The 13622-nt window shown below is 48.3% G+C and overlaps 1 protein-coding gene across 1 annotated transcript in view; it reads left to right on the top strand.

Moving 5' to 3' along the window:
* Positions 1–1535: 1535 nt before the first annotated feature.
* The window catches only part of MCU (mitochondrial calcium uniporter), a 71984-nt gene continuing 59897 nt past the window's right edge, over positions 1536–13622 (top strand). The window contains exon 1 of the mRNA XM_082765484.1: positions 1536–1745. Coding sequence (XP_082621610.1) covers positions 1581–1745 — 165 coding nt within the window. The 5' untranslated portion in view covers positions 1536–1580. The remainder of the gene's footprint in view (positions 1746–13622) is intronic.

Raw genomic sequence — 13622 nt, 5'->3', positions numbered from 1 at the left:
AGCTTCCTGCTACCCTGGATGGAAAAAAGCTGATTTATAAAAATAGACTTTTTCCCCCAGAAGCTGATTTCATCCCAAGATGGGCTTTGCCTCTCCATGCTGCTGCTACAGTTTGGAAACCAGAACGTCCTTCAGCATGGCTCAAGAAGTAACCAGAGAAACTGCAGGCTTGTGTCTCACAGGTCTTATTTGCTTCATTTTCCATCACAGCAAGCTCTTCAGTGGCTGTCCTGGGAGACGAGCAGTGGCGACGAGGTGTGTTCTTGAGAACTTGGGGGCAATAAAAGCCAAGTTTTGCTCTAATCACAGCCCCTCTCTGAAATGCTGCTGCAGAAATGCTTCCTGTGGCACCACAGCTGGGCTCTCTAGTTATATAGAGTGGCACTTATAGAGCACCTGCGCTGCACTCTGTGGCTGGAGCAGCGATGCTTTCGCAGCAGAGTCTCCAGGGAGGTACCTGAACAGGAAACCCCATTTGGGGCACTTTCTCCGGCAGAGTGTGGAATTGCAACTTGCAATTGTTTGCAAACCAGCCGTGGGGAGAGCCGTGACTCTCCACAGCGCTCGCGGCAGTGACACTGCTTCATGTGCAAACTCAGCCCGGCGCGTGCTCAGGCGTCTCCGTCGGAGGGAGGACTTGCTGTGGGTGAGGTTAATTTTAGGCCTTCAAGATAATTTTAGTTGCTTCCAGATGCACTTTAGGCTGGTCCTCCTCAGACTTTAATGAACCCCCATTAAAAAACACATTTTCCAGAGGCATAAATAGGCAGTGATGACTCTTCAGGAATGCGGGAGGCTGCCAAATCCCAACGAGCCCTTTTCGTAAGGAAACTCTGGCAGCAGTTTCTAGGACAAACCTGGAGGAGGGCTTTCAGCGATGCCAGGGAGACTTCAAGTGGCTGCTGTGGTGCAGGGGCTGAAGACTGGTGCTGGGCACGGGCCTCTAAACAGGCAATGAAGATGCTGGAGCCTGAAAGATGGGAGGAGAAGGATCCCGTGGGGCCCTCGGGGCAGGGAGAACGCATCCCAGGGAACTCTTGGAACCGCTCTGAGCGTGTTCTTTGGGTGCGTTTACAAAACTACGTTAAATTCTGAGCATATTTGCCAAAATGGAGGAGGCTCGGGGCAGAGGCGCTGCTGCTTTGCCTCGCACGTGCTGCTCTGATGCGTGCCCTGCCCCCACCCAGCCCCAGGCCTGGGTGCTGAGCGGGGCAGAGCAGGGCAGCAGCACCCAAGGGTGCCCCGCGGGGAGCCGAGGCCACGCCCCCTCCTTCTGACCACGCCCACCCACACAATAGCCACGCCCATGTTGTTGCAAAGCCACGCCCATTCAATTGGCCCCGCCCCCCGAGCCCTCCCCCCTGCCCTCCAGCCCCCTCCCGGCCCCGCCCAGCCTCCCGCGGGCAGTGGGCGGGGCTCCCCGCCGGGCGCCACCCAATCCCCTCTCTCCCCGCGGCGGCCGCCGCCGAAGGGGAGGCGCCCGATTGGCCGCCGGCCTCCCCAACGCCCCGCCCCTCCCCGCCGCCGGCCCCGCCCCGCCGGGCGTGCAGCCGCCGCCGCAGCGAGCCCGGCCGTGCGCGATGGCGGCGGCGGCGGGCAGGTCCCTGCCGCTGCTGCTCTGCCGCCGCGCCGCGCTCGCCTCCCCCGCCGCGCCTGCAGCCGCCTCCTCCTCTTCCTCCTCCTCCTCCTCCTCCTGCTGCTTCCCGGCCCTGGCGCGGCGCCGGCAGCAGCAGCGACACCGCACGGTGAGTGGGGCGGGGGTGGGCGCCGCGGGGCTGTGCCCTTCAGGAGCCCCCCGGCCTTCCTCCTCCTCCTCCTCTTCCTCCTTTTTCCTCCTCTTCCTCCTCCGCCGCCTTCCTCCAGCCCTGCCCGGCCCGGCCCGGCCCGGCCCGGCGGCAGCTGCTCGTTATTCTTAGCGCCGCGAAACTTGAGCGGGGCGGCGGCCGGGCGGCTCCGGGCTCCGGCAGCTTCTCCTACGGGGACGGTGCTGGGGGCCGTGCCGAGCCGTGCCCGGCCGTGCCCAGCCCTCCCCGGCCGTGCCGCTCCCTGGCCCCGCTGGCAGGCACCGCCCCGGGGCCGCCAGGTGGCGCCCCGGCAGCCTCCCGGGGGTACCGGCCCCGAAAGGACGCGGGGACCCCCCCAAAATGCCGAGTGACCCCTCCGCGCCCGGCCGCTGGGGTTGGTTGAGGAGGTGTGGAGGCACGCCCGGCCCCGCGGTGGGGCTCAGCACCGCAGGGTGCAGGCGATACAGCTGAGAAGTAAGCGGTGAAAACGCCCCAAGGCTCCCCGATTTGTGTGGGGTGCTGCTGGGCTCAGCATCAGCCCCAAGGGCTCTGCCCGAAGCGCGGGGTATGGGGGCGCAGCAATCGTGCTCCCGAAGCCACCTCCCGCAGGTGCTGGGGGAAGGAGGAGGGTTTGCTCCTGTCCCGTGGCTCACTGATCACAAACTGCTCCAGGTGTTTGTCGTGGGTTTTTGGCAGCTTTGCCGCTGTCAGTTCGTGGTGTTGCGGTGGTGGGGTTTGGGGTTTTTGCCCCTTTTCAGCAGGGAGCTTGTCCAGGAGTCACCGCTGTGTAGTGGTAAGCTGGAAGCTTCCCCGAGCAGGTTGGTACTGGGGCATTAACCCTGACTTTTGACAGCAGCTGTACCGTGCCTGCTCATCTCCTCCTGGAGAAGATGAATTATGCTTTCGTGGAGCACTGGGAGAAGGTAGAGACCCGAGAGCTGCACAGTCCAACAAACGATCTCCGAGGAGGAATTACAGCAACCAGAGCACTTCATAATAAAGCAGGAGGCTGCTGCAAAGCAGAGGAGAAAATTTAGTTCTGTGTTGGGTCAGAGAAGAGATAATGGGCTTGCAATGCAAGAACAGGGCTTCTATTAGGTGCTGCGGATCTTTTCATTGCTTAAAGTAGTGAAAGACTGCATTATTTCCTGGGGAAGCTGTTTAATCTCCGTTACCAGACAGGTCAGACTAGCAGCAGTCAGGTAGGAATGATGAGGAATTGATCCTCCTCTGTGAGAGGACTGGGCCGTGTAAGCTTCCTGCGTCTGTAGGTTATATTAGAAAATAGGTATGAGGAACTTGTATAATACGGGCATAATTAATAGAGTGATTTTACTGGGTATGTCTGTGCAGTGTTGCTTTTAGTACAATAAATTCTGCTCAGTTACTTCTCAGAAAGGCTTGTTTCTAGCAGAGATAAATGAGCTCTCTAGTAAAAAGGTGGGGATGGTAAATGGCCTTATGGAAGAGTCCCTTCAGAAGGAACATACTCTGTGCTGGAAGAGCTGCCACCAAATGACTTCACTGTGAGGGGACAAACCAAGGGAAAACCCTCACTAAATGTGTCATGGGTAAAGAACGAGGTGGTGGTAACATCAAACGGCAGAGAAGTCTGAACTCCTGGATAAATACTTGGTTGTGAAGCTTGTGATGGTGGTGCTGGGAGGTACGGGGCTCAGGTGAAGTACTGGGGCTTGCTGGAGCCTTTTAGAAGCTGAGAGGGATGGGGAAGGTTTGCGGGCTGAGGGTGACTGATATTACGACCCTATTCAGACCACGTCCACCCTGCTGACAAGGCGGCTGTCCTGCACCAGCTTCTGCGGCTTAAAACTCGCTGCTCCTTTCCTGCCTGCCCTCAGGAGCGTGGCAGGAAAATCCAAGGGGATATTCCTGAGAGGAAACCTCCCTGTGAAGTGAGAGAAGCTTGCTCCGAGCGCTGCGGGTGCTGGGGGCCAGCTGCTGGAGGTACGAGCTCCGCACGGCTGGGATGCAGTGCGGGTAGGAGGCAGCTTTTTGTGCCAAAAAAAAGCCTGCTAGGAAGCTTTCTCCGGGTACCTGGCGGTAGACAAAGGGCTTAAATAAAATTCTCTGTGTTTGCATGTTGAACGCTTAATCCGTGTGGCTTTGTTTCTCTAACAAGGGACTAATCTTCATTGTGTTTCTTAGGGTATGTAACCAGGTGGCTCGGCTGTGTTGGATTAGTGTGTAATCAGTTGTTTCAGTTCTGGAGGAAAAATACCTGTGGAGAGGCGAGGGCTCAGCTGTATGTGGTGTTCCTATGGTAGTTAATCCCAGTGACTCTGGGCGGGTAAGCGTTATTCAGTAATAATGACTCAGTGACTTCTCTGAGGCCTTAAAAGGAGCATGGGGGGCTATAGAGACCGAACTGAACAGCAGTTGGATTTCCAGGAGCTAGCAGACAGCAGGCAGGTTGCAAAATCTGCACAAGATGAGGACTGGGGTCACCTACACGGTGCGGGCACTCCTGTGGGAAATCCCACAGAGGAAATCCCAAGGAAAGGTGTCCTGGGGCGTGGGAAGTCTCGGGAAGCAGGCCCCATGGGTGCTGGTAGGTAAAATTTTCGGCTCTATTTTCCATGCTGTGGCTGAAACTGTTGCAGCATCCCCTTTCAGAGGAGCTGTTGCTCACCATAATGTCCCTGGTGGGCCCTGTAACCACCTCGTGCCCTCACTGTGACAGGCCGTGGTTTATTGCCATGCTTCCCTCTCTCCTGGAACCAATTTAATTAATGAGTGAGGCTGGGGGCTCTGCATGCAGAGGTGGTGACTGACTGCCAGGATAGTGAGAGCTGGAAGAACATTTTGGTGTGGTGTCTGCGTTTTTTGCTGAGGAGGGAAACTAGAGGGCTTCGTTAATTAACTGGGCCCGTGTTTTCCTGATCTCGCCTACTGCTGATCGTAATTTTCAAATGAAAGATTAAAAAGCTGAGGAACTGTTGGCTGTCCAATGGATTGGAGGGGCATAAAACAATTATGGACGCTGGATCGTTGCCCACCCTGACCTCAAGTGTTTGCCATGCTGGGATGCAGAACACTAAATTAAACCCTTCCCCAGGACTTCACTATAAAAGCCTACGTAGAGATTTGATAACAGTTTTGTGTTGACTGGCTTCTGTGGTCTCTGATTTTTTCCTTCTCATTGGGTGGGTGATGCATTCGTTTTCATAGCATCAGGGACATGCGTGCTGTATGACAAGAGGAGAGGTGCATCTGGCATCACTTTGGAAGTCAAGATGGGATGTGCTTGAACTAAAACACGAATATATCCCAACACAGCAGCACTTTGGTGAAGTAGAGAGCCCCAGCAAGTGTTGGCTGAACTGTAAAATGGGTTTCTCCACCACAGCTCCCTTTTCTCCTTCTTTCCTCACCTCCTTCCCACACACGTGTACTTGTTGTCCTGCTGATTCCCTGCTCTCCTCACCCTGGCAGAGGGTGGCTAAAAGGTAACAATTCCATATACTTGTCATTACCACTTGCCCACTTCTGAGCTGCCTAAATTGATTAAAATGCAAGGCAAACCGAGGTCTGCTGCCTCATACCAGATTCTCTGTTACAGCAGAGGCTACGGCCAAATGCTATTTTGAAAGGTACAAAAGTACAAGAGAACTTTCCCAGCACTTTAACCTCAAATGAGGAAAGGGAATCTGCCCGTCGTTAATTATACAGCAGTGGAGCTAAGTTGGAAATCTTGTACTGCTTTAGCTTTTCTATTAGATTGCTTTGGGGTTTTTTGCACAACCCAAAGGTTAAAGGGGCATGACCGGAGAGACTTGTTTAGTGTATGAAAGTGGCGAAAACCTTCTCTTAGTCTCATTCATTCTTATGGAACAAAATAGGTTTTAAAGGGATGCTGAACTGGAGGAAAAAAAAAAAAAAAGAAAAAAAAAAGAAAAAAAGGCATTTCAGAGCTTTTGATGTGCCCGTGGCATCCTGTTCATTCAGTGAATAGGAAAAAAGCTTTAGTTGGTCGTGTTCAGAGAACACCCTTCCGGGGCTGCTTATGTAAAAGATGTGGTATTCAAAAAGGGGTTAGGTTTTTTGATTGTTTTGTGACAATGACGTGATGTTAATAACTTTTTTATAGCCCAATGTATGGGAATAATTGAGACTGTGTATGTAGGGTCTGTGGTAGGAAGGGACGTTATGGTCATGGTTGGGTTGCTCCAGTCATTAATGTAAAATGCCAGGACAAATTTCTCTCCATATGGGGAGCGTTTCTCAGCTAGCCTCAGATAGGAGGGCTACAGCTCTGCTTCTGAGAGGCAGGCCTGAAAAAGAAATATAAACAAAAAAAAAAGTTCAGGGCTTTCATTTTCTGAGGCTGTTTTTAGCCTCATCTTCAAGATTTTCTGTGAGATTAGGTTGCATGCGGTCTTGAGGATGAAACTGAACTTCCATGACTTGATTTCAGGCCCGTTCTGCGAGCCGCTTGCCTTTCTATAAAATAGCACGCAGAGGGGACAAACATGGGATCGAAATTACTTTCCTCTTTGTCAGCGCTTGCTGTCCATGGAGGCGTTGAAACGTTTTTAGGTTTAAGGTGGCTTCTTTTTTTTTTTTTTTTCTGGTGTTAATTACTTGTTTATTGAGCAAATATAAGTGCTGTCTAGGTGAGAGACCACCTTTGATATTGCTGTTGTGGTGTTGATCCTGTTTCCGTACTCTCTGAGGGCAAACCAGTGAGCTGGCTTTAAGGACTGTTCTGTCCTTGAGTACTTCATGTTAACGACAAAGAGAAAATGGCTTGTTCTTTTTCCATTAAAGTTTTGGCAAAGGGTTTTCTTCCTGGTATTAAGGTCTCAAAATGATATGTCATCTTAATGAAGACAAAAATATGCAGTACTTGAATGTGACGTGGAATTATTTTCCAGCAGGGCAAGCCTACGGGACATTGCTCGTGTCTCGTGTAAAATATGAAGCATGGCTGCTATCTCTTTCTGCATTCTTGGCAGCTCTTAAGGAATTAAGAAACATAGAGCAACTTGCATAAGTAGACGAAAAAATGTGGAGGACGAGCTCGTTGCAGTGAATCACTTTTATTGGCTTCCCCGGGAGGAAGGGATTGCCACGCAGTGAGGTAACTGTTACAGCTCTGGAACTGTTTATTGGAGTAATTAAAACTGGAATTGGTTGGCTAACTTCTGGGGGATGGGCTGGAGGATGGCCGTGGTTCAGCAGTGCCTTGTGGAAGGGGTGGCTGTTCTGAGAAGATTTGGGTTGGAGCCGCGCTGTGGTAAGGGTGTCCACAGCTTACATCGCGCAGGGCCCAAAACATGTGAGGTTGCGGAAGTGGAGCAAGGAAGAAGGGTTTCCAGATCTAAGAGCAAAGCCAACGCTTTACAAACGTAGGTGGGAGCAGGATTTATCTCTCTGTATGCGTGCAGGAGGTGGGGACATCTGAGCTCCCCACAGGCAGGTGCTTCTTGCTGCACGGCACCTGAGTATGGAGGTAGGCGAGGGCTCCTTTCCTGCAGGATTTCACTTCAGTTCATTGCTATACATGGGTTGCAGGGAGGAACCCAAAATAACTGGATTTATTGGATTAATCTACATTTAATTTCAGACAGGGAAACTCCCCGATAGGCTCTTGAGAGAAGTGATCGCCACCAGCAGCTGGCAAACAGCATCCTTTCCTTCAGGGCTGAGCAGGCCTTCCAGCCTCTCTTTTAATTTCTAGGCCTGCTGCTGGAAAGGAGGATGAAGTTACTCCATCTTTCCTCTGTTCTACATAACCATATTACCTTGAAAAGCACCGAGCTAGGCGAATCTTTCATTGTTTTATTTTGTTACGAAGAATGCCATGTTTCCTTCAGCTGCGTCGTGAGTTTATCTGGATGGTCTCATGCTAACTGTTACTGTACCTCGGAGTTGCTAAGGGGAAATGCGTTCCCTAAATTTAGTAACAGGAATGTTTCGTTTCCACACTTGAGACTTGTGTGTGTTTAGAAACGGCCCAAACAGCAACTTGCTGAACACTTTGGTCAGAATCTGCCCCATGTTCGCACCCAAGTAACCTCTTGAGAAGCAATGGTTGTAGCTGTTCTGTTGCAGGTCTGCTTTCCCAGGCTCATTTCTCCAGGATTTCCTTCCAGTTTCTTCTCATCATGGCACTGCAAGCATTTCAAGACTCAGGAAATTACTGTACATAATTGTCTTAAACCCTAATTTTCTTTTTGCCAAAAATGCCTCCTAATGATGTTGTGTTCCTCTTGCAAGTGATGCCTGTAGAGTGAAGAGCAAATGGGTCTTTGTTGGACAGAATTTGGATGTTTGTAGAAATTTAATCAGAATAGTGAGCTCTGAGGTATGTCCTGCAATAAGAGATGAATTGTGATGGGTTATTGTAAAAGGAAATAGCTGATGTCTCCACTTAAACCATTTTTTTAAACTATCTTCTCATAACTTGTCATCTTTCTTGGACATTTGGAATTAAATGACAGTTTTCTGCTAGGCAATGTACCTCCAAAAGTAAGAATTTTGTGACAAATGAAGATTTTTACTTTTTTTAGAGAAAACAGGCTGTTCAAGACAGCACAGGAGTGACACAGGAATATCTCAAATTGTGCATTAGGGAACATGAGCTGAGCTCTGGATGTTTTTGTTTTTTCCGTATGGGACTTAATTATGTACGATGGCCCTGTTGGCATTATGCATGCAATGCTTACCACTGGGAACTGTTTGCGTACCTTCTCCCATCTATGTTTTCTAGAAAAAATGTGGGTAGAAGCAATATGTAAGGTAGCAGCAGCCTTCTTAAAGTCACTTAAATTAATCGGGGACCCATCTGACATGTTGCAGAGGTTCCTCTGTGCCGGAGCAGTGAGAGTGAAGGGCAGTGGAGAAAGTGCTTGTCCCTCAAATAACGGCGAGCTGGGAAAAGTGCAGAGATTTCCTGGGGGAAAAATGCGTTTCCTTTTTTGGAATGAAAATGCTTTAATTCATCACGTTACTTGGGAAATCCTCTTGGCTTCCTGCGGAGGGGGAAGGAGGAGCCGCCGAGCGTTTCTCCGGATGATGGAGCACGGCGTGCCTGTGATGCATAACAGCATCTGCTGCGCAAAAGGCTCCCGAGGGAGGCTGCTGCCTGCTGCCAGGCTATTCCCCCTATCCAGGGACTTGTTTCGAAGGCAGCAGTAACAGAAATTCCGTCGTCCAAATATTTGGTAGATGTGGTAATTACCCTAATACAGCGTGCTGTTGTTTCTTCCAAGGCTGGGCGAAGAGGAGAAGGGGATTATTCATCTGGACTTGGGTAGAAGTGATTCAAGAGAACCTGCTCTGGTCTCTCTCTTAGGCAGGGAGTTGTGTTACGAGCAACATGTATTGCTAATAATAATTCCAGTTCTAAATACTCCCCTCTGAATCAAAGGAATATATTCAAGATTTTTTCCTTCCTGTTGCAAGTTCAAAATGAGCTGTTCTTGTGCTTTATGAACTGCCTGGGAAAAGCACCTGGAAAAGTGGGGTTGAAGGAAACTTGCATGGGTAGAAACGTCCATTCCTAATTGCTGGATGGGGTGATGCGAGTCCGGCTGCCAAGAAACGAGAAACTGAGGGTCCATAGCAGAGCTTTGGTTGGAAGCCAGAAAGCCAGAGATGTTTCTGACCACAAAGCTGAGTAGAATTATGGAGTCCAAGATTAATTTCATCTTCAGAATAATTTTATCCGAAGATAAAGACCATGACTCAGATTTGCACACGTTATTTATTAAAAAGATATCACAATTGTGAATCAGCTAGTCACCCTGATGTGTAGGAGTGACCATTTCCATATTTCCTCTTGGCGTTTAGTGCTCAGGAGAGTAATTTTAAACAAACAGTTCCACAAAGTACTCCTCTGCATTATGGAGCTCGATTGAGTAGGGCAGGATGTGAGGCTGCGCAGGTATGGTCTGCTGAGCTGGCAAGGCTGCTGTAGGAAAGGACTGTGAGAAAAGCATTAATACCATGCAGGCACTCGTGAAATAAATTGTTTTGTAAGTAGCATTTTGAACAGATGTGTGGTTTTCTAAAAATCTTTCTCCAAGGGTTCTCTGTTTCTGTTGACTGTTCTTGCACACAATTCAGTCTTTCTCTGTATAGCAGCTCCTGTTCTTGTGCTGAATGTCTGCTTATAATTAGAGCAGTATGATTTTCTTTCTCTGTTTGCAGCCAGCGATATCCCTGTCTCTTGCGGGACATCCTCCTCTCTTCTGTCCCAAGCACGTTGAGGACACACTGAGGGCTTTGGATGTAGAGCAGTGAGGTTGGTGGAGCCGCTGCTTTCATGACCTACTTCTTGGGCAAGCATGAAAGTAAAAACCACTCCTGGTGACACAGATGAGAGATCCTGCCCCTTTTTTGGGTCTTGGGCTTAAAAACCATCAGGTTCATACAGTCTTACTCCTTGAGGTTTGGAGCTGGTGTCTCCTAAATCATTCCAGTATGGGTGGAGAAGAGAAATAGACAAGAACACCTAAGCGTATGTCAGTTTTGCTTTCAGGATATAAAACAAATACTTCATTGCTGTGGTCAGTCAGATGTAATTAATTCAGTTTCTCCTTTGAAGAGAGGTAGGTGTGTAATTGACTCATCCTAAACGCTTTTATCCACGTTTATACTTTCATTTGGGAGATTTGGCAACACGCAAAGCAGAATGGCTGTGATTACACTGACATTTTATATAACAGAGTGCACCGCAGAGGGCTGTTTGTTCTTGGAATTAGTGTCGAAGCGCCGTGGTCCTTCTCGAGGCAGTATTTACATAATTTGTGTGCATTTCTCTGCTGGATGGAGTGAGTCTGCATTGCTGTGTGACAATTGATAGGTGCCTCTCCGTGTCTGCTGTGTGTCTAAACTAGATAGTGCACGGCGTGAGGGCAGCGGAGCTCTGCTTGCCTCCTTCGGGATGTGATTTTTAGAGCTGCACGTTCGAGCCGACGATGCTTCAAGGAGGGCTCTGACTCAGGAATATTTACGAGTTTTCATGCAATCCTGGGGACGTGGAAGCACACGGCTTGCAGGTGCCGTGAAGTCCACAGAGGCTGTACAATATGAGGTGCTTATTGGTACTTATAGCAGTCATTACTGAATTATCTTTGCTTAAAAATGAAGCAAGTCCTTATCTCGCTTCCACTGAACGCACACCAAAAAAAATCACCCTGATTGTTTTTTTTTTATTTTATGGTACTTAAGTTCTCAAAAGTATTTCCCTGTTTTCCTCCATTTGTAAGTGTGAAGTAGTTGAAAACACATTAAATGAGTTACTTTGGCCATAATTTGCTTTAAAAAAGCATTCTCTGAAACATTTCATTTGGAGATGGTTAGATTTACTCGCTAGTGATCGGCTCTGATGCCACACGAGACTTATTTAATCCAAAGTGGTTAAAAGTTGTGTTTTATGGGCTGTGTTTACAGCTTTAGCTCTGATTTACCTTTGCACCTTGATATAGCTGCCAGCCACGCCAGTCGCTGGGTTGTGTGCGCCTTTCCCCTCCTCATTAGCAATCTCTCCAAGCTCTCCAGCCAGGAGCTTGTAAGAATGAACAAATCTGCGTGTAGCTTGTCTGTTGTCTGCAGAAACAGCACTCTCCCAATTAGAGGAAAAGCTGTATTTTCTTGCTGCTGTTACGGTGTCTTCTCTCCTACTGCAGTGGTATTTTGCTGAGCCCTACAACTTCTCCTGTAGGCTGCTTGAGATGCATGAACTGCTGGTGCGTAGACACAAGATAAGTGCTGGAAATCTGCATGGCTCCTTGCGAGAGAAATTTCTATTTGTTATGTATTACCTGAAGGTAGATACCTTCCAACTTCTTGCTGTGAAAAATATCTACATAATTGATTGCAGAACTGAAAGCTATTACGCATGCTGAAAGGACATTTTAAGCGTAATACCTTCATCCTCTTCGAGTCCGTTAATGAAGTCTGAGTAGAGCACCACTGAAAGTCAACTTGAAAACTTGCTGGTCTGTATAAATCAATCTCACCAAGTCCCAAGCTGCAGGGCAAGGAGAGCTCCAGAGAGAGAAAAAACAGTAATAATGGAAGAGAAGATGAATGGGATGCAGTTGAACTGTTGTCATCTGTTCATATTCCACTTTGAGAACTATTATAATAATAATAGTTCAAGACTTTGATGGCACGTCAGTGCGCTTCAGCAATTTCTGTTATATTCTTGACTTGTACTCTGTAACTTTTGTGCAAAGATGCTGTTGTTACCCGGGACTTGGTCTTTTTGGTGCTGCTGCTGCAGTATCATTTTTTTTCCCCCTGTTTACTAGCGTACTCATAACGAGAAACACTTTTTCTGCAGTGAGGCTATTGCCTAGTGATGGAGGCTTTTCTCTTCCTTCCAGTAAGAATGAGGCTACCAAGTCATTGCAGGGCTGTAAGTTGCACTTAAAAAAAATAAATAAATACATAAATCGTGAAGGAGCACAACCTTGCACCTAACTCAACATAAAATGCCTCAGCTTCCAGCCGTTACAATTGCTGGTTTCAGGTTTAATTGTGATGTGGCTTTTGCAGATAAATGATGTGATAGGAGAAAAATAACCGGACTCGGGCTGGACACTTGCTGCTTTTCCACCCACAGGTCCAATCAGCCATTAATTATCTTTTCTGTACACAGCAATTAGGATTGAGTACGTTAACCATTGTGTCATGGAGAGGAGAGAGGCATGCCTTCATGGTGACTTCTGGTAAGAGGGGCAGGGCAATCAGTGCGCTTTTTTGTTAGCTCCAGCAGGAATGAATATAAATATTTAACGTATGGAACAACTTTAAGTCATCTTTGGTATAATTTAGGATTGCAAAGCTAACTAAAAACATGTGACAGAGCAATGTGACACTTTGCTACTAAGAGTTGCCTCCCAAACAGGCTCCTCAATGCTCTTGCAGCCTACGAGGTTGACTGAGCACCGTTTCTTGGAGCTCCTTCCAGCCCTGAGATGCTGCAGGTACCCTCGGGGCTGCCATTATTAAACGTGTGCGTGCCAAACGAGGCACATCTCACCTTGTGCACCAGTCCTTCTGCCTTTCTCCCACTTGTTCTGAGGTTTCTGAGCTGCCAGGACTATCTGTGGAGCTGCCGGCTGTGACTAATACCTGCCTTGCTGAAAAAGCTAAGTACCAGTAGCTGGCAAGACTAATTGTATATAATGTGCTGACTTGAAGCTCCAGAGCCAGCAGTGATAAATGTCTTGCTTGCACCTTTCCCTGTCCCTTTTCTTCTGTTTTCTACTTACAGTTCTTCTTCTAGCTTCTGAAAGGCAGAGAAACCCCAGCAGTCCGTGTGGTGGTTCACAATGTCTGCGTAACCAGCACGTGAAGATCATTGTAGATAGCTGCCGTTATCAGTGTTTCTGCAAATTGATTTTTGATTAATAATTGTCAAAGAGCTGTTTTAAAACAAACAAGTTAAAAAAAAAACACAACCAACCAAACTGTTTTACAGCATTGTTGATCGACTCGTATTGTTTAGGGCTTTGATAATTTTAGGAAATAAATGTGCGCTGTAATTCTTAGTGCAGTGCTGGGGGGGGAAGTAGGAGCCTATAACTTCTGAGGGCAGTTTTCTGTCCAAATACATTAAAACCAATTTTTAGGATACCAAGTTGATGATAAGCGCTTCCATACCTCTTGTCATTCTGTGCTTATGCTAAGATTATCCTAGTTCAGAAAAATGACATGGATTTAGTGTCAGTAAAGCAGTAATCCAGCAGGCTCCCGCAATACCGATGGTGTGTGTCCGTTTAGCAAATCACTCACAGTGGATTGCACAGAGGTTCAGCATCAAGTGTTCCTGGCTTCCTTGTAAATTTGTAAATTCAGATG

The sequence above is a fragment of the Aythya marila genome (genome assembly GCF_965140915.1).
Source record: "Aythya marila genome assembly, chromosome: 7".
Classification (NCBI taxonomy): Eukaryota; Metazoa; Chordata; class Aves; order Anseriformes; family Anatidae; genus Aythya; species Aythya marila.
Note: the sequence above shows the minus strand (reverse complement) of the source record. Positions and strands in the feature narration are given on the sequence as shown.